Genomic DNA, 24,501 nt, shown 5'->3' with positions numbered 1-24,501 from the left:
TTTGATATAAGTGATGGTTTATTGTAAAGTTTTGCAAATTGATTTGAAGATTTTGGGGGACTTATGGCAGTCTTTTATCAAACAGGAATCACCGCTGGGCTGTCAGATGAAATTTGACTGTTGCTTCTAAACATAACGCGTAGACAGGAGGTCTATACAAGGCTAGCCATGGCGCAGAGAACGAATAAACCACATTCCGATTTGGTGTTTCCTCCAGCCTTCAAACCAGTTATTTTAATTATATTATCCAGCTTTCCATTGTTACTGTTATTCAGAGAAAACAGTCGAAAAATGAAAAGAGGCAATTTTATGATTTAGGAAAGCTTTCTCACATTTAGCACGAGTGTCCATGAGAGCATGGCTCACAGGTTCAAATGGATAACGTTTTTATTAGAAGTTTAATTTGCAACACAGATTTTGGTCTGATTATATTGTTCACCAAGAATGACCTTCCTCTGGTCAAGGATAAATATCTCAACTGTACATGTCATAGAACCCTGTTAGTACAGCAGCCCAGGAGTTACTTTTGTGCAAAGACCATCCTTACAAATAGTTTTGAACTTTGGAGCATAAGATACCTTATTTAACAAGCACATCTGCCATCTCCGAAGACTCCCATCTTCTGCTTCCTGTCACCACAGTTTCCTTCTTTGGTTCCCAAAAACACCAGGCAGAAAGAGTAATTTAAAAGTATATATTTGTCTGCTACAAATGCATAGTTTCCTGTCTCCCCTGGTTTTCATCCAGCACCTTGCACCCAACTCTAACTGTGCCATTTGGAAACGTAAAATAAATGCAATAAAAAGCAGGTAGAACCTATTGCATTTCTGTACAATTTATCCTGGTTTTTGTAAGGCCCTTGCAACATAGGTCATGCCTCGTTTTCATGGCCACAATAATTACATGGAAATTTATGAAATGATCTTTAATAGGACTTTGTCATCAGACAGATTCCTTTTTGCAGCAGGGGTCTGAGAAAGGAAAGAAACACGGGACCACACCATCTCTAAGTCAGGGTGCCGCAGAGCAGTAGCAGCTGGCCTTTATTTTGAAGTAGGAGTCCTTTTACTAGTCATTCATCCCAGCCGTTTGTCACTATGTTGAGTAAATAGTGTAGTAGTAAGTGTGGCTGTTTTTTATTATTTCTCCTGTTGTGTGGCTAACATCATAATATTTTTGTTTTCTGCAGGCATGAAACCAGATTTAAGCAACGTATGCTGGAACTGACAGACACAAACAACATTGCCTACTTATTTCTCTCAGCTGCCAACAGATGGCTAGAGGTCAGAACGGTACGTTCATCTCATGATTTCGAAATGGAAGCCCAACAGAAAGGAGGCCTGGTGCAAAGAGGGAGCCAGTTGTAAAAATTAGTCTTCCACTGAGATTCACATTTTCTGGACTTTAAAATAGCTCAGGTTTGTTTATCTTACAGATGAAATTTGTTGTAATGTTTTAGCTAATGGCAACACAAATAGCCCAAACAGCAAAAATTCATTTCATGTTCATTAGTCTCTAGATTACATAAGTTAATGGAATGGCAAATATTTGTATAACTTCGGGTTTTTTTCAAAAGAGCAAATTTGACAAGTAAACAGATTCACTCATTTCCTTCACTGAGCTGGACAGGCCTGGAAGAGACGGTGACTTTTCATGTTTTAAGTCAATTTAGGATCACCTTAGCACAAAATGTAAAAAAACTGCGATTAAGCAACTACTGCTTTCTTCTTTCCCATATGAAGTAGGAGAACCAGCATCAGCTTTGTGATTGGCAGACTTGGTCCAGCAAGTTAATGAATTTATTTGAGTCCCAGTTCCCCATTTATAAAATAGCAGTAAAATTTTTTTCCTCATGGGAGTGTTAGTATTAAAAAGTAATAATATAAATCCTCTAGCTCACTGATTAGCAAATGCACTCAATTTATCTTTTGAATGGATGGATGAATGAATAAATGAATGGAAACGGTACCTGCCCTGGTAAGTGGTTATCAAGCCAGCCAGCTGGAGTAGGAAGTAGGAGACAGAGGAGATGCAAGTTCCAGAGGGAAGAGACTATAGTTTGCAGACTGGCCTGCATAATCTGTAGTATGAATAAGCTCATATGGTGGTAATGATGAGTTGACTGTAATCTTTTTTTTTAAAATAATCATCCATTTGTGAAGAGGAAAAGGAGCTTTATCTGTACTATTCTTTTTCTGTGTGTGCGAGGAAGATTGGCCCAGAGCTAACATCTGTTGCCAATCTTCCTATTTATTTTCGCTTGAGGAAGATTGTCATTGAGATAACATCTTTGCCAATCTTCCTCTACTTTATGTGGGATGCCGCCACAGTATGGCCTGACGAGTGGTGCTAGGTCCACACCTGGGATCTGAATCCGTGAACCCTGGGCTGCTGAAGCAAAGCACATGAACCCAACGCTACACCACCTGGGCTGACCCTATCTCTACCATTCTTAGACCTCACTTCCACTGATCAAGCATCTCTACTGTCTGCAGGCTTTCATTCAAAACTCAATAGATCGAAGAAGGCAGGTGGAAAAGGGAATTTGATAAGGTTAAAATGAAGGAGCCCAAGTTAAAATCTGAGTTGTTGATGGATGGATACAGATTGATATGGAATCGTGAGCTTTAGTTGTCGTGATTTCTCATGGTTTACAGAGATTCTCTAATACTGTATGAGTTACTATGTAGAAATCATTCGGCAACATAGCACAATTATATTTCACAGATTTCAGATAGAAGCATTGGTTGTTGATAAGAAATTCTTTCTAGGTAGCTGTGGGGGCAGGACAGAATGTCTCCTGAATTACCTACACAATAAAGGCAGGTGAAGTGTTGCTTAGGATTTATAACAAAACCAAAACATTATTCCTAGATCCTATCTGGACCCTAAATCCTTGTTTTAAGCTTCTGTTTGTTTGTTTAAATTTCTGTTTTCTCCAAGGAAAAAACAATCATCTGAATAATAGAATTAATGATAAAGTAGCTTAGTGAAAGAATGTGCCCAAATCACAAGGGAAGAATGTCAGTAGTAGCCTTTGTACTTGATTTTCCTAAACTTGGAGATCAAGTCTGTTTTCAGGGGGCAAGTGTGTTTGCTTTGGGCCTGAGGTGAGTGTCTTACTTGACTTCTGTTTCTGCTCTTTAGCACTTCCTACTGTCAGGTTAATGGACAAGTGTTTAACAGGCATCTTCAAGCAAACCATATGTTCCATTCTTGTAGCCAGAAGACAAGATATTAGACCCTTCAGACTGCCAAGAAAGGGAAGGTCAGGAAAAATTAGAGAGGAACAGCAGCCAGATTCAGAACGGGCCCGTTTACTTGACTCACAACCCACTGCTTTAACCCCCACGTGAAAAGGCAGCTGGACCTACCGGAATATAAAAGAATTCTAGTTCCACCTGTAGCAACCTAAAGAAAATACTAATATCTGCAACAGAAAGGGCAGAATCTGCCATTCTCTCTGTTACTTTATAATACATTTGTTATTATGTCTTTTCTTTGTTTTCTGTTATAATCCTTCTAAGATTTGCTGTCTAGTCTCATACCAGAACTCTCCCTTAAAAACCAGTCCAAAAAATTAAGGCATCTTTTGCTCCTATTTCTGATGGGTAAAGATAAATTTTGATAAGAAACATTGATTTATTGCAAAGTTTCAGGCATAACTGCTGACAGAAGTCAGCGTTCAAAGTCCTTTCTGTATGACTTGTCTCCTTTGTCTGTTGTATTTAGTGTCGATAAGTGTATATGGGTATGCACACACACACACACACACACACACACACACACACTCTCTCTCTCTCTCTCTCCTCTAGACAATCCCTGAGATCCAACTTAAAACGAGATTCACTCTCTTTCTGTTCTTATGAGTACACTGAGAGTTTTCTTTAGAACCAGAATATTTAGAATATTAGAATACTAGAATATTTGTTTGAATATAGATGCTATAACCCAAGAGCATAGGCCACAGTGGGAGTGTTGAATAAATAAAAGAGATCACTCCTATTAGGAAATAACCTTTCTCCCAATTATACACATGTAAATGACCTCATTACTACTGTGCTTCTGTGGACGTGTCTGCATCACCGGAGACACAATTCCAGTTTGAAATAAATGGATCTTGCGTCAGAAATATGAATGTTGAGATACAGGACCTTGGAGACCAGGGTGTGAACTGCTCTCTGAACCCCACAGCTGGACATATTCTGCCTTGTAAGTCATTTTTAAAAAATAGGTAATGAAAACTTCTATTTGGCCCAGTGAAGCTGCATGGATCTTATCCACAGTATCAACACAACCCCCTCTGTTCCCTGTTCTTTGCCATTTTACTTACTAAGTTAACAAAAATGTCTGCTTACAGCAAATATTCTTGGAGTTCCTACAGCAGAAACACAACTAACCTGGTAGAAGGAGAGGTACAGCATTGGGCATACATCAGAAGAGGCAAGCAAGATTTTCTGACGCAGATCTGGGGATTTCACCAACTCGAATGCAGCGATTCAGCACCTTACTGGAGAGAAAGAGGAGAAAACTCACCATAGCTTTCTGAGGCTCTTCCCTTTCTCTTCATTCCCAATTCTAACTTTCCCAAGCAATCCCATTGAATTCTATAGATAGAAAATCTCAAGGAGAAGGAAGAGAGGGAAACCAGAGTAAAAACACCTTTTGTTGAATTTGGGAAGATCCTTGAGCCTCATCCAATTTTTGTTTATGATCTGATATTTTTTAAATACGTAGCTCTCTCTTCTTTTCCTGGTCATGGTAAGTCAGAGTTAAGACAATCCCAAGTTATTCTCTTTCTCTGGGTAAACAGTTTTCCCTATGGAAGATTTAGTTCCACCCCCCATATTCATTTCCTATTCATTTTGAATTGGGAAAAAATAAAGGTCACAGCACACTCAAATCAAAAAGGATGAGAGTCTAAAAGAATAAAATAATTTGGTGGGTGGAAAAGTAGCCACACTCTGACCACCCGGGTTGCTCTGGCAGCTGAGGGAAGTGCTTTTCCTCTTAGTGCGGAGTGAAGTGGGCCACAATTGTGTGCAGTGTGGCACTCCACTCTAACCTTTGAACGCTGCTTACGTTCTTTTGTTCAGCACAGCGTTTTCGCTTCATCCCTCTGCACTAAACAATTCCAGTTCTTTGGCATCAGTGTTTCCATTTGCAAAAATTGTGTAACTCTATCTAAAGGCTGTCTTTCCAAGGCTTTGTCTTGCTGTGTGGTGAAAGGATAAAAGAAAATTCACATCAGGAAGCCAAAAAAAGTTTTTTAGAATCAACAGGCTAAAGTGAAAATAGTCTTCAGGATGAACTTGCACGAGAGTCTGTTCTGTGAAACAGCACAGAACTTTTCTGGGTGTTCCTAACTCCGGGATAGACAGGTGTGCACTGATCTTGTAATCTGGAGGCCGTAATATATTCTCCCAGACACTTGGTGGTCCTGTAGATTTGTACTTCCAAGGGCTGTGTGAAGGAAAGAGATTGTGTTGCTATTAACTATTTACAAGTCTGTTTTAAAGAAAATTACAATTTCACTATAATCCCACATATAGATAGATGTCATTGAATTGCTAGAAATCTGACAAGAGGCCTCTGTTTTGACATGAGAATCAAAGGTTTTCCTTCTGGAGAGGAGCATTGAATTTACAAACTCAATGAAACTTATAATTTATCACTCTACAGCTAAAATGGCCTGGGGTGGGCTCTCTTTGAGAGTGTGCAATTCACATACATAGTAGCTCCATTGTCTACGTTGAATCTCTCATTCCATTGTATCCTGTTGACCACAGGTGTGTTTTCATTGAATTGATTGGTTAGAATGTGCAAGGCCTTAGCAATAGAATGAGTGCTGTTAGTGATCCCTAAGTATTTGCTGTGTGTGAGAGCTATTCAGACTATCTGCTTCTCTTTTCTTAATTTATTGCCTTTAAGCCATTTTGTTGTTCACATATTTGAGAGGAAAGGAAAGGTGTGACTGTAAAACCACTTTCTAGTTCATTAAACTTGTTACGTTTAATGGTAAAGGAAGCGGAAAATGGGAGCTAACGTCAGCTCCTACATTATCAATCAGTTTCACATTTCTGTACTCCTGTCCTATCTGTAGGAAACTTATTGGAATTTAGTGATTTTTCTATGAGATTTCTTGATAAACATCATGCACAAAAGTGCTTCCTCTCTTATGCAGATCAAGGTAAGATTCTGATCAAATGCCTGCAGAAAATTTCCAATTCCTTAGCAAAAACAGTTTTGAGTGGTGATAATAATCCAGGAGTGAGCTGAAAAGTATCTAGTTGGTGTAACTAAAAGAAGACATGAATAGCACTTTCTAAAAAACCAAAAAGTGGAAAGAATATTTTTATAATAAATAAAATAACTATGTTATGGATACTAAACTGCAGACATATTGGCCTCTAAGCTCTCACATCTATTTGAAGTTAGTAGATTGTAGATTTTGAAAATGGATTCATCCCTTGAAAAATTTGCTGTAAATGTACCTCAAAAAGCTATGCCTTATTCTGAGATGTCAAAGACATTGTCTCTATACATTATCTTTACATGTCAATTTTGGTATATTTTACTTATTGTACTAATAATTAAAATAATCATGTCTAATGATCATACTGAAAACCTTACAAGTAGTTTTGAAAACATTAAGCATGTGAAGGAGACCCAGGAAATATACATTGTTTATTAATGAGTCTTCTCTCTTCACCTGTTTTTACTTCTCTTGCTGGCTCTATTGCCGGGATAAGGCCTACCTATCTATTACCACTTTAATTCAATAGGAAATAGTTTAAGTTATCATCTAATTGAATCTACCATTTATTTCCGTATAATAGGTGAATTCGGGGCCCAATATAGGATATAAAAATTCCATGGTAAATTAATTTAACAGAGAGAGAGAGAGAGAGAGACAATGAGTGCATAAGGTTTTGCATTTCTTTTGTAATATTTATATTAGGCCTACTGTCTAATTTCCATTTATTGAGACTTAGCAATTATTTTGTTTTTTTGGTTTGTCTTGTTCTATTCTAGTCCTATCCAGATCTGGTCTTTGTAACATAGAACACAGTGTTTTATGAGTTTTTTCCCCCACAATTAAAATAGTAAAAAAATAATAATTTGGAACTGAATGATGAAGTTCATGGCCTAAAGTGTTTTTCACTTTAGAACAGCAAAGAACCCCTAACACTACGCACAGCAAAGCTTTCTAAGAGACAGTCATATTACAGTCCTAAGTGGGGGATTAAAGATCCTAAAACTTCATGTTGGATTTCTCACCTTATCAGAAATGCATCCTTGTAATATTTTTACATGTTCAGCTCTTAAAGTCTGGAGAAGGGACTAGTGGAGAATGAAATGATTCATAGGAATCCTTAAAAAACTCAGAAGTCTTGACTTAGAAGATATTTGGCTCATAGAAAAACTCAGTGAATGTTTTTATGAAGGGATGAATTTATCCAGTCATTTATTCCATAAAGAATTACTAGACCTTTTCAGTGTATTTAGCATTATTCCTGTGACTGGAGATAACAGTGGTAAAAATTTAGACAAAGACTCTGTCTTCTTGGAACTTAGATTCTAGAGAGAGTAGATAAACAAAGAATATATGAACAAATAAGCAAATAAGATCATTTCAGATAGCTTTAAGTGCTTAGAGGAAAATAAAACAGAACAATGGGATAGGGAACAGCTCCAGAGCTGGAGGTGGGTCCACGAAAGGAAGGCTTATACTTTTAAAAGAATTTATGAATGAATGAATGAATGGATGGATGAATGGATGGATGGATGGATGGATGGATGGATGGATGGATGGATGTGGCTCTTCTTCCTAAAGAGGTCAGCTGGGTGGAAGTGGAGAATAGAAATTAATAAAAAGATGCCGTGCTTCGAGCCCTTAACATGTATGTTGCCCACAGAAATTTCTCAGAAGCGGCATGGCATGTTTCTTTATATCAAGCCAGGAACATTTTGCTGGAAGTGTCCTCTGGTACTAAGTTTCTGGGACTTAACACAGAAAATCTTTACGAGTGTTTTTTGAAAGAGTAATATGGAAATAACGAATTTATAAGATAACTTTGAAAGTACTAACTTTACACAAGAGAGCTGGAAGGAAAAATTCACGTTGCTGTAAATATTTTAGAAGTATTTTGGGAGCACACTGGCATTTATAAAATAAAAAAGAGCAGCCCAGCCTGGTTAGATTCTGCATCCGTGTAGCTATTGCTTCAAATAAAGGGAAAAAGAAGCGTCTGACTGGGATCTCACAAGTTGTTAACAAATGGATACAGGGAAGAAGAAGCAATTCAAAGAAGTATTTACTACCCCTGTGGAATTCACTGCCTCAGGGATTAGCTCTGCGTGATTTCTTTCTTTATTCTTTGTAAAGATCATGGGAACGATTGTAGGATCAAATTTTAGTGCCTATTTTAACCTTTGATGTTTATCGTGCCCACAAATTTTTAAGCTTGCTTCAAACATTTGAAAGTCATCTAGGGCTAAAAAGACAGCCTGATACATGGAGGTGTGGAAATCTAACACGGATGTAACATTTTTATTGCTTTCAAAATCCCTGTGAATTGGGTATCATTTCTATTTTCCAAAGAAGAAACTGAGTCTCAAAGGGGTGAAATGACTTGACTAGCCGGTGATTGGCAAAGCCAGCATTTGAACCCAGATCTCTGGTTCATATCTCTGAGATCAGCGACTGTTCCCCAACAATTTGATCTTTGGAGCTGTTTTAAAAAGAGGTAGGAATACGCACATGGGGGCTGATTTGAGAAACTTCCATTTGTTGACTTCAGTATGTTAAACACTCCATTATTGCAATTAAAGTCTTATCATCTAGTTACTAGTTGTGTTTTTTTAGAGGGGTCAGAGATGTATCTAGCTAGAAAAGGTCATTACCAGTGAGGTGACACTTCAGATGATTCTAGAAAGTGTTCATGCTTGAAATTCTACCTGCTTCTGGGATGTATGACACCTCAGTATGACAAGTGTTTAAGATTTCTTTTTCAAATGAAAAGACGTAACAATACCTAAGAGTGCTGGGAAATGGGGAAGGAAGCGGGTGTTAGAAAATGGACAGATGTCCCCTATCCCTCCTTTGAGTGTAAAGCTGGCCTTAATGAACTTTTAAAATTTCACAAAAGAGTTTATCATTGAGTCATAGACAATTCAGATACTCTAAGACATGCCCATACTTCTAATTTAGGAGCAATAGTACCCTTAGTCTTATTTCCATGAAATCTGTAGATTTAACGTCCCAGACTCTGAGGTCAGATAGTTGACCACAAGTTCAAATACAAATTCCAACGAATTAATGAGAGGCACATTTCTGCAAGGGCCTGCAAGCACACAAAGGAGCTAATCCCAACCCTGACATGAGCAGGCATGAAATGTAATGTAGAAAATCAAGTCCCAAAATAATTGCCTCTCTGGCAACGAAATGCAGTAGAAAGGGGGGAAAAGGGGAAGCACCATGTCTGATCCTGGTTGTACCACAAATTACAGCTTAATTTCTGGCAAAGTATTTAACTTCTCTGAACACATATCTACATGGATATAATGAAAGCCTTGCATCGCTCCCATTCCAGCCCTAACTGTGTGAGCTATCATTCTTGTGTATCTTAGTTTCCTCTGAAACTTAACAGAATGCACAAGGAGTGACATGGAGTCTCTTAGTGATCCTCTCTCTAAGTTGATGGGGATCTTTGGTTTAAGAACTTGGGAAAAATCTTTTAACATTTTCTCTTACTCCTTTTTAGGATTATCTGGGAGCTTGCATTGTCCTCACCGCCTCTATTGCATCCATTAGTGGGTCTTCCAATTCTGGATTGGTGGGCTTAGGTCTTCTGTATGCACTTACGGTAGGTATACATGAATTTCTCTCTCTTTTTGTTCAGTGTTGGAGGTACTTCCCGTAGTTATTATCAACTCTTACTCATGGCTGTTAGAGAAGTTTGAAATTCATAACAAAATACTATCCTGTAAATAATAGTAGATTTAGGTCCAATCCCAGCATTCTGTGATAGCATGGATAGCATGATATTGTGAACTAATTTTTAGAAACGTTTCGAACACTATGGTCAGAGCACCCCCACAGCTGTTTGGGAACCCTGTCCTGAGTGATCGACAATCTATTTGGGGACATTAAAATAATGAATAGGAATGAGATAAGTGCAAACAGAGCTACATGCAACTATCTGTTGTGCAGGGAAATCAGGACTTCATAAAACAGTGACATTTGAGGCCCCTTGAAGAAGAGCAGACACCTTCTTTGCCCACTTTGTGCCGTGACATCCTCTCTGGTCTTTGGTATCCTGCAGCACTTATGAATTGTACCACATGATGTATATGAATGGTCCAAGTCGTTCTATCTCCAAATATCCAGTGATTGCAAAAATTACTACTTCATTTGAAATATGTTAATTTTTTTGGCACCTGACACAGATAACCAACTATTTGAATTGGGTTGTGAGGAACTTAGCAGACCTGGAGGTCCAGATGGGAGCAGTGAAGAAAGTAAACAGTTTCTTGACGATGGAGTCTGAGAACTATGAAGGCACCATGGGTATTGTTCTGAATATTATTTTGTTTCACTTATATATTTATTTTATACGAATATCAGTTGTATCTCAGATGCATTGTTACTTTTGTTTTTGTTTTCCACTTCAATATCCAGAGAATCCCCTCTCATCTTGACTTTGCTCGACTAGGTACACCTGAAATGATATGACTCTTTAGGACTGAAAAGTCTTGGATACGGCCAGAGTCCAAATAGATATTATTTAGTAATATTTAAAGAGAATTATAAAAATATTTAGACTTTATTACATTAATTACCAGTCTAAACTATGAACTATTTATTATGTTCTCTTTCTCAAGACCTTATTAACTTAAATGTCAAGAAACTTGGATCTTAAAATACTGACTGAAATTCTCGGCTTTGCTAAAATAAAATTGGCAGGAAATTCAATACTGAGGACAGAATAATACTTCTTAAATGCAAATCTCATGCTTAAAATGCATTCGTTTGCCTAAATCCTTCAATAACTATCCAGGTCTTCAAGAGCAAAATCCAGATAACTTAGCTAAGACCACTAGACCCTTCATTAGTCAACTCTTACCCACCGATACAGTTTCATCTCTCATCTATCCATACACCTTTCACTCTGGTCGTACCAATGTGCTATGCTTTCTTTTTATCTTTATTCTTCTCTCTGTATATATTTGAAACAAATTTCCCCATCCCACGTTGTTTAAGATTTATCTCAGGCACCATCTCTTCTTGAAAATTTCCTGGAACCCTTGGGTTAGCACCATCTGTGCTCCCAGAGTACCTTAGATTGGTCTCCACTATGTGGCTCTCCATGTAGTACCATACACGCTGACTTGTATTCTTCCCCCAGGACACAGCGAGCACCTAAGGCATGTCTTTCATCTCCATATTCCCGACGCCTTGCACAACATCTCTCACATTTTGAGCACTCAAATGTTTGATGACCTACTGACTGAACAAATGAATCAATTCATAGATGAACTATCTTGAATAGAATTGAGTGATGGAATGCTAAAGAGACTTAATGCTGTTTAATGCTCCAAAAACAAACCAAAAAAACTATTTTAAAAGTTCTTAATCTAAAGGCCTTTACTCTGAATGTAATTTTTATGTAAGAAAAAACCCCACAGAATTTTGTTCAGTATTACTTTAAATTTAGAAAAAAATGTATATGTTTGTATGTATAGTATGTAAGTATGTGTGTGTTTCTTTCTACTCCTCCCTCCTTCTCTCTCTCTTTTTCTGTCTTCCTCTATTCCACCCCTACCCCCCAGATCCTTCTCAAGTTCCAGAACATTGGCCACAGGAAGGGGAGATCAAGATTCATGATCTGTGTGTCAGATATGAAAATAATCTGAAACCTGTTCTTAAACACGTCAAGGCTTACATCAAACCTGGTCAAAAGGTATGGAGCTTACTGCCATTTGATTTATTTCATACAAAACCTCTGACGGAACCATTCTGTCACCACCTAAGCTATTGAGACATCCCAGCCAAGTATATTCTCACTGGGCTCACACAATATTCCCTACATTTTACAGGTCAGATTATCTACACGAACGAGAAAAGGGAGAGATAGGATCAGGATCAAATACACGTTCTCTAAGTTTATTGCCATTTATTAGTCTCCCATGAAGATCAGGAAAGTCAACAATACATGTGTTTTTCAAAATTTCTGCCTTCTGGCTCTTAACCATACCAGACATCCCCTTGAGAACTTTTGCATTTGTACTAACTCTAGTCCCCAAATGATTTATTTTCATTACTTTAAGAAGACCGAGTGTACAGAAAAAAATTGACTCATTATACTTTTTATTAAAAAATCATCACTTCTAAGATAAAATGGAATACTTATTAGACCAACAATATACAAAATGCAAAATTTAAGCCACAAAGGAAAAACAACACGACCACATAGAAACGAGAAGAGTTAGAACAGAATCATTGACGATTTAGTGAGGACTCCATCTTCTTATCTTAATAATGATAATTCATAAGGCAGATCTGAGAAGGGAATGATGATTTTAGTGTAACTATTTAAGTAGAATTGCCATTTCACTTTGGTATCTTCTCTAAGTTAAAAATACTTTTGCCCATTTTCTGTCTTTTGTCTGAGTCCTCTTCTCTGAGTGACAGTTGCTTTTTTAGGTGGGCATCTGTGGTCGCACTGGCAGTGGGAAGTCATCGTTATCTCTGGCTTTCTTCAGAATGGTTGATATATTTGATGGTGAGTTACTAACTAAATTTTTTCACTGGCCATGTGATGCTTTACCTTTAAAAAAATGCAACATCAACTTACCTAATCCTGCAGAATTTAAAAGCAAATATTTATAAGGACTTTTTGTCCTACAGTCCACAGTTTGAGGCAGGCATCCCAGATAAACAGTCCAGAAGTAAATAAAGAACATAGAATTGGGGAAGTAAAATTATTAGCCCTACATTCAACTGTGAAGATTGTTGTTAAAGAATTCTAATACTGATAAAATGAAAACAAGGCCATCAATTTTGAATAGCAATAGATGGAGGTGGCATTTCAAGAGGAAGGAAGAGAGAGGAAGATTGTGTTGCTTTCCACAGATGAAAAATTTAGCTTTCCATCAAAGGAAAAAAATGCAAGGAGACAACTAATCTTCATTTTTAATTTTAGTACATGATTCCAACCATCACCGTCTTAATAATGTTGTTTAATAACGTTGAATATTTTGTGAGGAGGCAACCTTTGCTGTAAAGTGCCAAGCACATGTTGACAATATACAAAAATATTTATTCACTCACAAAACTATTAATAATATGATTCATGGAAATAATTTAGTCTTTGCTTTAGAAAAAATATGTCACATTATTTAGTCTATCAAGTGGCCTATAAATAGGCCAGCACATAAGCCATCTTGAATGAAAGGAGATCCAGCAATGTGCTGGACCATCCTTGACCAAAAAAGTGCTTACTGTTATTATCTGGAATGATTATGATGACAATGATAGTACTTTACATTTTTATTGTACTTGAGAGTTTATATTATTTAATTTAATCTATACAACAGCTCTTGAGATAAAGAAGTCACTTTCTAAACAACAAAGTTGAACTGTGGTAATTGCAGTCTCTTTGGGTTTAGATTCAGGAACAGAGTAAACATCTGCCACTGGGTTGTTAGCAGCTTACTCTTTCCATGGCTCATAATAATACACAGATACTTTAAGGATTTTCAGTGGGATTTGCACTGTAAGTCAATTACATGATCCCAAGACAATTGATGGACACTTTTCATTAAAAAACTGTGGTTATGACAACATATTAGATTAACCTGATGCTTATGAATCCAGAAACATCATTTCAGATCCCATGTGGGCTATCAGTGACTGATTCTCTTTTTTATAGCATTAGGCTATTAAGATTTTAATAGATAATATATTATTCCTGAAAGAAAGTTTAAGCTAATCACCTTGCCTACTCTTGAATCTAAATCCAGCTGGAAAAGGTACTCCAGCTGCCATTTGTCACCTGGCACACTCATCTCATAGGGCAATATTGTCTTTGCACAAAGTGATATGATAAAATAAATCTATCAAGTTGAGAGGAGGACATCAAGATTGCACAAGTCTCTATAAGTCTATGTACAGTGTGGAGAAATTAATTAAAATTTGGTGTCTATATCATAGAATTTACTTTCTTATTTGTAATGCACTATACTGTTCAATCAACACAGGAAAAAGTAAGACAGATAAAAGTCCTTGTCTTCAAGGAGCTTATATTCTAGTTGGTGAAGAGAGACAGTAAAAAGATCAGGAAATAGTATGTAGTGTGTCCTATGAAGGGAAAACAAAGCAGGGAACCAGGATAAAGGAATATTGGAAGGAAGAGGACCCACTAAAGGAAGAAAGTACTTTTGGTTCACATGAACCACATAAACTGAATAAAAACTGGAAATCGCTTTAGGAGAAAATAAATAAGAAAGAGAAAATATCATCAAAATGTATATAATTTTTAGAGAGGTATAATGATGTTTTTAATACTTAAATGGAAAGCTTCATCTTCTGAATGTCAACACTGAACTAGGAAAGTACTTTCAATTTTTACACAAATATTTTTCTTGTGATTTTACTGCATGCCTCTGATTTTTGTTTCTCTTTAACAGGAAAGATAGTCATTGATGGGATAGACATTTCGAAACTACCACTGCACACGCTACGTTCTAGGCTTTCCATCATTCTGCAGGATCCAATATTATTCAGTGGTTCTATTAGGTGGGTGAAGTATCCAGCAGAAACCCGTCTGCCTCAGGATTTACCCTTTGGCTCGTAGGAGAGTCTTGCTCAGAATCGCTTTTCAAGTAGCTGTGAAATGACATTATCGCAAGTACAAGATCAAACATTTTGTCCAACAATTTGGATTGGGGACCCCTAGAGCTGCTGCGTTAACCTGTAGAAGCTAATCCTTTATGTCACTAGGAGCACTTCCCTCTCAGTTTGATTTTACAAAAGTCACTTTTGCCCCTGTGCTTGGGGGCAGTGATTCTTGGCAGACATTTATGAGGTGTTCCACCTAAAGCTAGCCTGCCTGTCTCTTGTGTGTCTGGCCTAGCCTCAGTGGAGACTGACTTTGGTTAATACCTTGATTCCCCCCACCCCTCAGGACTTATCTTTCAGCCAAAACTGCTTTTAAGATGCTGCTACAATCTTCTCCAAGTCTGGTTTGTAGTTTACCACAGGGGGGAAAAAAGAATGGAAGTATCTACTACCTGCTAGGTGCTTTAAATATATTGTTTCATTAAATCCTCAGAGCATTGCTCAAGTATATGTATTATTATCCCCATTTTACAGATGAGGATTTTGAACCTCAGAGAACCTGTAACTTGCCCAGGTTCATACACTTAGTAAGTGGTGGAACTGTGATTCCAAATAAAGTTTGACGCCCCAGTCCACCATGGCGTCCTCCACCAGAGCATGCCTCCCCTTTCATCCATCCTCCGTTCCCTCTTGCTCCCCTCTTCCATCCACTTAACTACAAAGAAGTATTTGCTACCTCCTTTTACTGATTGCTCCTTGTCTTGAAGAGAAAATGTGTGGAAGATTGCTCAATATTTAATCAAAAGTTCTGGATGTACCAAGTTATTTAGCAATACCATAATAAATTTTCTCTCTGAATATATTTATTATGAATACTACTATTGTGCTCAGCGCAGCACAGCTCGTCTAAAACAGCGTTGTATGTTCCCATGTAGAATTTGTGTATTTCGCATCAGTTCTGTAGGAATATTTTCCTAGACACTATTAGAGTTGTAGTAAACATAATGTGGAAGTGGATGAATCCAAGTAATGAATTTTATCATATCTTATCATGCATATAAGCTTACTAATTATATCATCAAAAACCATTTTTCATGACATGAAGGTCGTTCATTCATTCATCAAGCATGAATTGAATGCCTGCTCTGTCCTAAGCACTATTGTAGATCCTGGCGATACAGCAGTAACCAAAACAGAGAGGACTTAGATTTTAAGAAAAGAAGAGGAATAAGCAAACATGCATAAAAGTTCCTTTATTTTTATTTATTGACTAATTAGCTGATTATTTTCTCCTACAGGTTTAATTTAGATCCAGAGTGCAAATGCACAGATGACAGACTCTGGGAAGCTCTAGAAATTGCTCAGTTGAAGAATATGGTCAAATCTCTACCAGGAGGTCTAGGTATATTTTCTAAATCATACATTTATTTTTTACATATGCAATTAATTCTACATCTCTCTCTCTTCATTTTATGCTGGAATCACCTAATTCTGGTGTTAAATCCCCTTATATTTAAAATAATCTCCTAAAGTCATTAGGACACTTCAAAATCTAGTGATTTTGCGTGAGGTGCAACGGATGAACTGTACAACATTCTGTTGTCTGTGAGCACTCCAAAATATTCCAATTAATACATTTGTCTCTTTAGTCATTTCACCATTGACAGGTACAGTTCACTGTAATCAGAATATTTCCTTGTGGTTGTTCTGTCATGTGATTTACATGTTCACTTACCCTCAGTAAATGCAAAAGAGGACTGAGAGGCTGTTAGGTTCAAAGAATGCTTCGTGCCATTTAGGAGCAGGTGGTTTTTCCACATTGGCAGCCATTTTCTTTGCTGCCAGGAGAGTATATTCTTTTTATTTATATAACCTAATATTTTTGAAGACTATTTTCTGTTACCTTTCTGTACTATCAGTTTTGATCACTTGTGTAGTGGATGAAACATGTACTCAAACAATCAGTGGTATAAATTCAGTCCTAGAGGTAGTACAATTTCTGGTAAATAACTGATGACAGAACAAAAGAACAACATGAATAATGAAAGAACGGCGTGATTAATGAAACAACCTAGAGTTCATGATACAGTCTTTAATTCATAAAAATGAACATCTCTGGTTTCGGACTTTTGCTTCCTTAAAATCTGAACTCATTTAAGAAAGCAATCAGAAAGATAATAGTTGGTTGATATTCTAATTTTAACACATAACATGTAGTTGCCAAATTGACTGTGTTGTTTTGGCATCCAGTTGAAAAAAAAGTCAACCTACAAAATAAAATCATGTTTATTTGTTTAGTTTATTTGGGAAAGAAGACCTACTCAAAAATGATACCTTTTATGATTTTAATTAAGTCTCAAAGAGAAGGCATCTCACAAACAAAATTTGAGACAGCATGTCTTTAAGGACAGTTTTGTTGACCTTGCCAATGTCAGACTGTGGGAGTAATTCCAGAGGTCTGGATGAACTTTCCCATAATAATTTTTGATGTCTCAGAGCCCAGCAAGTGCTCTTGAGAAATTGATAATGTTTATAGACTTTTCTCCCTTGGTATTTAGAGACATCTCCCCCATAAATAGTTGGAAAGACAGGCAATTACATCATTATAGTCCTCTTCACTAACATGAGAGTTGCATGTACCTGTTTTGAATGGTGGGGGCATTGTGTTTGGGGTTATGGTACAGTGTAAGCAACAGGAGATTGGATTAACACTATGTAATTGAACGTTGTTTATGCTCGTTGTCTTCATAGAGATTACTTCAACTGCTTGATGAAGTTCTAATTCAGGCCAACTCTAGTGAAGAACATTCATCATCTCAAGCATCCTCCTTATTAAAATTTGGAGAAAAAATGCATAGCCCCCAAGCATGAAAAGTAGTAAGAATTTGACGCAGTGAGAATATAACCAATAGAAATTTCCCCTCATGATGCTACAAAAAAGTATTTGAATGCTAATAAAAGAGATATTTTGGAAACAGAATTCATCTGAAACTCACAATAATAGTTTATGAAATGTACATGGCAACAAAAAAAGGAAGTGATAATGAGGAAACATTCGTTTATCCATAGAACAATGTTTTATTCAGCTACTAAGTCAGATACCGTGGTAAGTGCTGGGGATACAGTGATGAACAAAGACAAACCCAGTCCTTACCCACTTGGAGCTTATAGTCCAGTGGGATGGGTAAGAGAATGGGTATTGAATTTGAAAATATTCTGTTTCCTGTCAAGCTCTACTGCCAATCAGCTATGTGATCTTGGGCAAGCCACTTAATCTATCTGGGCCTTAGATAATTATACTGAATAATCTCCTTGGATAATTATATTACATAATTAAATAATCTCCAAGGTCTTCCAGTCTTCAAAATGTTTAACCGTATTTTATATCCTACTATAAGGAGGTAATTTACCATCTATTGTCAAAAATAGGATGGCCCAGGATGATCTCCATTTTCCCAAAGTAAAATTCCTCTTCACCTTTCACATATGAAATCCTTGCACCAGTACAAAGTGATATCCAGCTTCCTGTTATAGGGCATAACCTGTTTTTTACTACTTTGCCCAAGGAAAATGGTAGTAGCGTGTCTTTAATGAAATCCTTGCTTCTTCCTCTGATTTAGATGCCGTTGTCACTGAAGGTGGGGAGAATTTCAGCGTTGGACAGAGACAGCTGTTTTGCCTTGCTAGGGCCTTTGTCCGCAAGAGCAGCATTCTTATCATGGATGAAGCGACAGCTTCCATCGACATGGCCACAGTGAGTGCATTATCTAAGCCTTTTAAATTGATGACTTGGAGAAATGTACATGAAAATTACAATTTATTTTTCCTGAGTGTGTTCTGAATCCTCAGTACCATTGAGTGTCATCCCATCCATCTCATTGATCAACTGGTGATAGCATGTTAAGAATTACAATACAGGAGACACAACATCTGCTTTAAAGAAGTTCCTATTGTCCATAAACATAAAATAAATTTGTCATCACTTTTTGATAAATTCTCAAAACAGTGAAATTCCAGGACTCAGTTGATGGGAGTACTGTATTGTAGTCAAGTATTCGATATTATGCCATGGAACTGCTAAAATGAAGGATGCAAATCTCTATTTACTAGAATCTATTGAGAATCAAAACCAATCATTTACTTTATAAATCAATTTGAAGAAGAAGGATTCACTAGAATTAGTTTTTCCTAGCATTAATAATGGCCTTCTCAATGTCTTCATGGTAACAAGCCAGAAACTTGGCCTTTTGAAAGAAATTATTTAAAAGTATCAAATATGTCCAAGAAGGGTCTCTCTAGAAGGGTGTGATCAAGTGAAGAAAATGTCACATTAAACCACAACCTGTATGAGCTAGCAATTAATTTTGTTCTTATAAAAGTTAACTTGATATTAGAAGTTTGGCATCAGAAAGGACAAAAATAAAAAACAGCCCCAACCTTGATGTTATTTGCTTGCTGTACACTTTATACTGGGTAAAACTACCCAAAAAAGTGAGATAGCTTCAAGATTAAGAACCAATTGTATATGGAGATGCTAATTTGACATCATTTCTTCCTATTAAGTAAGACTAATCAAAGGGCCTATACAAAGTTATATATCCTTTCAAAGTTAGCATAGTTTAAAACAATAAGATAGTTCCTAATCAAGCCATTTCACTAAGTAAGCATAACTACATCAAAATTAGTATTAATTACTAAGGTTTTACAATATTGGGGATTATTATAAGGATAATACTGCCTCAATAGAGATGAGAGAGAGAATATGAGAATGATTTGATTGGCAAATAAGCAACTTGATTGGAAGGAAAAACTCCTTCACATTAGACCTTCGGTAATCAAGCTTTCCTCTAGGAAAGAGGTAGAATCTTCATCCAGAACATCTTTTAAAAAATAATGATGATAATTTGTGGTGGGAATAAAAATGGTTCCTGCCTGGAATGTTCATTGTGGCGTCAAAATCCAAATTGGGGGCATTTATTTCATTTTTTCCCTTTCTGACCCAAAGGTTAACACCATTTTGGGATTTTATTAGTTTTGAATACATATTGTTTATGGTTTAACTCAAGTGGGCATTTCTATGCCCGTTTGATTTCATTTTCCTGTTTCAGTTCGCTAGCAGTAAATCGATCGGTCATTCTTGCTTGATCACTGAGTTTTATCTGCGTTTTGAAGACACTCACAGAACGCAGCATGAGCAGCTGAGGACTGCTCCCTCTTAGCCCTTCTGCAGCAGACTTAGGCGTGCGAGTTCTCAGAAGGAATTGGGCATGGTGGAGCATTGTTCTTGGGGGCAAATATTGTTGCGAGAGAAAGTAGTCTAGAGAAAACTCAGACTGACTGTATTTGTTTTTTGGCAGGAAAACATTTTGCAGAAAGTGGTAATGACGGCTTTTGCAGACCGCACCGTGGTTACAATAGCTGTAAGTATGGGAGGCGGAATTGATTTACTCCTCTTTGGTTTTTGTTCCAAGATTCAATAGTTTTTTTGAGCAATTAAAATATATTTATGTTGAATTACATACTCTCTGCTAATGTTTCTGTATCTGTGCAAAAAAACAAAACAAAACTCCAAAACAAAATCTTAACTATACTTTGAAAGCCTTTACTTTGTTTCTTTCCAAACTTCTCTACCTACCTCGCCTGGGTTACAATGATAGGAGTCCTAGCTCTAAGGATTCCATCAGGTCATGGGCTGTGCTTTTTCACCAGACACAGATGTAGTTTATATGGGATAATTCTAGTTTCAATAATATAATGGTCTCTTGAGCAGTTTTGGAAGCAAAATTCTTACATTTGACTGTCAATTCTACTGGTATTTATACTTAATTTCTATGTTTTATTCACTTAACTGTTTTAAAAAAGGAGGCAATGAGATACCTCCAGCCGAGGCAGATACTTTCTCTGACTTTAGATCACACCAGTCAAATTGAAGAATTGCTTAAATCTTTGTAGTTCACGGGACAGCTTCCTTAGAAGAGGCCCTGGTTTTCTCTCTTCTCTCTGCTAATGGATGGATTCTTGTTCACATTTAGGTCTAACGTTAAACAAAAACTACTGTTTAAGTAAATCACCTGGACATTGTTCCTCTTGCTGATTCTCTTCTCTTCTTTCCCTTTTTCTTTTCTCTCCAGCACCGAGTCTCTTCTATTTTGGATGCAGGCCTTGTTTTAGTCCTTTCTGAGGGTATTTTAGTGGAGTGTGATACTGTTCCAAACTTGCTCGCCCACAAGAATGGCCTCTTTTCCACTTTGGTGATGACCAACAAGTAACCGTCATGAGCTACTCTGCCAGTACCCTATCCTCTGGTAGTTATCTTAGTGGCGTCCCCTTAGTAAGGCAAGGCTGAGGCAGGGATTAAAGGGGAGGGATGGGGTGAACTAACTAGAGGGTATTATCACACGAATCAGCTCCACCAGGTGCTTCAGTCCTGTTCAGTACCAAATGGGGCACGTGCATGTATTTGCAAATGTATACACGCAAGAGATACATTTACAAAAACCTGAGGACCAGATTGGCCTCTATGCTAAAGACCAATTTCACTACTCCTTGGGGATATTTTGTAAGTGTCCCTAAAAATACCATACATGTTCCTTACCTGCCCTGAAGATCGCATTGTTTAAATAGTGACTTAGGTTTAACTGTTGACTAATGGGATTTGTGCACGGACTGCTTGCTTATGCTTCCAATTTTGTGAATGATGTATGGGAGAAAGAGCACCCTTTGAAGTGCAGCTTTTTCAGGGTGGCTGGAAATGACTCCCCATCAGGGTCCACCTTCTGTACCCTGGGCCTAAGTAAAGAAAAGGCCTCTTTCTCTCACTTTCCCAGTGAAGTCTGTGGTTCCTTCTGCCTTGGAGGAGAGTCACCTGATTAACTCATTCACACTGAAGTGTGAATGATTGAATGGGTGAGAGAACTGGCTAACTTGAAAAACAGTTCTCTAATATTTTCAAGAACTTTCTCAGTAGAGAAGGTAGGGAGATATTTTGAGGGAGAAAGAACTTTCCGTTGCCCTAAACAGACAGCTCAAGGGGGAAAAAGTAGACCCTTGCCTACTCAAAAGGCTAGTTTTCTCAGTTCTGCATGAAGCATGGAATTGTTGAGTGGTCCCATTTAGTCTACACCTGGAAGATTACTGTAGCATACTTTGTGTTTTTAACCAAAATATTATGTTCTCTTCTCTGGTTTCTGTTCGCCTATATTCACTGAATACTTTTCTTAAACCCCTGCATCTTTCCCCCATTCTTCATTTCGAGAGCACTAATGTGGAGCTGGCCGCTAGGAAACCTCGAGTTCTCCCCACTGGATCTATAGAAAGCTGTAGGGGGGATGAATGACTGTGGGACCAGCTCCTCTGAACAGGCTCATAGGAAAGAGAGCGCCACCAGCTTGCAGTAGACCCCTTGTAGAATGATCCTAGTTCTGTTAAGAGTAACTCTTTTTTCCTTTACTGCTAAAAGTTGTTCTGATAATTTTGTTAACTGCCACTGAAAATTATGGAATAACTTAAAGAGAGAATTTTCTCTGGCTTCTAAAAAGAAGCCGTCATGTACCAAAATAGTTCATGGCGTTTATTTATAAAAGCGATTTATTCTTGATTAGATTAATTTCTCTGGAGCATTTTGGAAATTTAAGCAATGCTGTTACAATTGACACTACACTTTCTCAAGCAAAAAATTATTTGGATTAAAGGAATGAATACCAGATATATTTATTTCTATTGAGCAAGATTTTTCAATGTTTTTATTTTTATCTTTTTAAAATAAACATTATTTTAGTATAACAAGACATTGTTTATAATACTCTATTTATGGATGTAGAGGCCAAATTCTTTTTTTTTTTTTTTTGAGGAAGATTAGCCATGAGCTGACATCTGCCCCAATCCTCGTCTTTTTGCTAAGGAAGATGGGCCCTGAGCTAACATCCGTGCCCATCTTCCTCTATTTTCTATATGGGACGCCTGCCACAGCATGGCTTACCGAGCAGTGCCATGTCTGCACCCGGGATCCAAACCAGTGAACCCTGGGCTGCTGATGCAGAGCATGTGAACTTAATTGCCACACCACCAGGCCAGCCCCCAAATGCTTTTTTTTAACATCTATCATCTGGTTATTTAAGAACTAGTTTTTTTGTAGGGAAAATGCACAGCAGATATTAAACCGTTCATTAAGTTGAAGTTTATTTTTTGCTAACTCAATGGGTGTGCAAGTGGCTCTGGTCCTTTCTCCAAGATAAATAAACATTATCCTTCAAATTTTGATAATTCCTAAATATATATCATTGGTTACCAATATTCAGTGAACGATAGATTTGTCTACGGATGTTGAAAATAGCGGCGCATGTTCTAGGCTGGCATCTTTATCATACTCCATAGACGTGTTTCTTTTCTCCTCTAGTTGTGAGTCTCAAGTATGACTCTTTGCTTTTCTGAGAGCATGATCACTGAGACTAACCCATCTACATGGCCCAGGGCAGAAGATAAGCCTTGGCTTATCTTTAGGCTTCAGGTTGGACCTTGGGTTGTAGGAAAATGCACTTTGGAAGTCTGTCAGCTAAACAGATGGCATTTCTAGGTTTGACTCTCCCATCTGCTTGCCCATGTTTTGGCCTGCATGGTCCTGGTCCAGTATGGTAGCCCCTAGCCGCATGTGGCTATTGAGCACTTGAAATATGGGTAGTCCAAATTAAGAGGTGTTGTAAGTGTGAAATACACATTGGATGTCAAAAACTTATTACTTATAGAAGTATGTAAAAGACCTCATGAACAATTTTTATAGTGTTTACATGTTGAAATAATATTTTGGATATATTGGGTTAAAATATATTATTAAAATGAATTTTGCTTGTTTACTCATGCTTTTAATATGTGGCTTTAAAAAGTTTAAAGTTACATATCTCACATTTGTGGTTCACATTATATTTCTATTGGAGGGCGGGTATTTTAGCAAGAGTAGTGAAAAGGCCCACTGCACAAACGTTTCCCTTGTAAATCTTAAAAATAAAAAAATAGTGGTAGCTAAAATTTATTATTTGCTCATATATATCAGACCAGCTGCTGAATTTTTTTACATGGATTCTCTCATTTGGTCCTCACCACCATTCTCCGAGGCAGGTACTATTACCGTTATTTTACAGAGGTGAAACTTGAGGCATACGAAAGTTAAGTTTGTTGCTCAAGATTGCATAAGTAACAGGTGATGAAACCAAAATATAAGCCCGGTCTAACTTCAGAGTCTACGCTCTTAACATAGCACTCATGATCACAGATGCTCCCTATGAATGGTTCAATGGCAGGGTGGAAACATCTCACACTTTGAAGTTAATAAACCTGGTTTTGATGCTGGTTCTTCCACTTATATCTATGTGATCTCCTTATTTTTGCTTTGTCTGTATGAACCCCAGTGGTTTCCCTTACAAAGTGGAGAGAGATAACACCTACATTTGAGGAATGTTCTGATGATTCACAAGTATGTGTGTGGAGCACTTGATGTATAGTATATGCTCAGTAACTGGTAGCTTTTATTATTAATTACTACCACAAAAGCTTCTCTCCAAAGGGTACTATGCAGAAAGAGAGAACAAGTGAGCGGCAGGGATCGCTAAAGCCTAAGAGATGGCATGGCTAAAGTCCTGAATCATCCATTCTAATACTGCCTT

At 37.4% G+C, this 24,501-nt stretch overlaps 1 protein-coding gene across 15 annotated transcripts in view; it reads left to right on the top strand.

Moving 5' to 3' along the window:
- Positions 1-24,501, top strand: part of ABCC9 (ATP binding cassette subfamily C member 9) — a 123,483-nt gene that overhangs the window by 95,820 nt on the left and 3,162 nt on the right. For 13 of the 15 annotated variants that reach the window (XM_014832427.3, XM_070493959.1, XM_070493961.1 and 10 more), the window contains 10 exons: positions 1,190-1,292; positions 9,768-9,869; positions 10,453-10,573; positions 11,836-11,966; positions 12,710-12,788; positions 14,695-14,803; positions 16,144-16,247; positions 18,466-18,599; positions 20,203-20,265; positions 20,977-21,150. In XM_014832427.3, the coding sequence (XP_014687913.1) occupies positions 1,190-1,292; positions 9,768-9,869; positions 10,453-10,573; positions 11,836-11,966; positions 12,710-12,788; positions 14,695-14,803; positions 16,144-16,247; positions 18,466-18,599; positions 20,203-20,265; positions 20,977-21,114 (1,084 nt within the window). In that variant the 3' untranslated portion in view covers positions 21,115-21,150. The remainder of the gene's footprint in view (positions 1-1,189; positions 1,293-9,767; positions 9,870-10,452; positions 10,574-11,835; positions 11,967-12,709; positions 12,789-14,694; positions 14,804-16,143; positions 16,248-18,465; positions 18,600-20,202; positions 20,266-20,976; positions 21,151-24,501) is intronic. The other 2 variants (XM_014832432.3, XM_014832431.3) reach the window with 1 other exon arrangement.

This window comes from Equus asinus, chromosome 22 (genome assembly GCF_041296235.1).
Source record: "Equus asinus isolate D_3611 breed Donkey chromosome 22, EquAss-T2T_v2, whole genome shotgun sequence".
Taxonomy (NCBI): domain Eukaryota; kingdom Metazoa; phylum Chordata; class Mammalia; order Perissodactyla; family Equidae; genus Equus; species Equus asinus.
The sequence above is the reverse complement of the archived record's forward strand: the minus strand, read 5'-3'. Positions and strand labels throughout refer to the sequence as shown.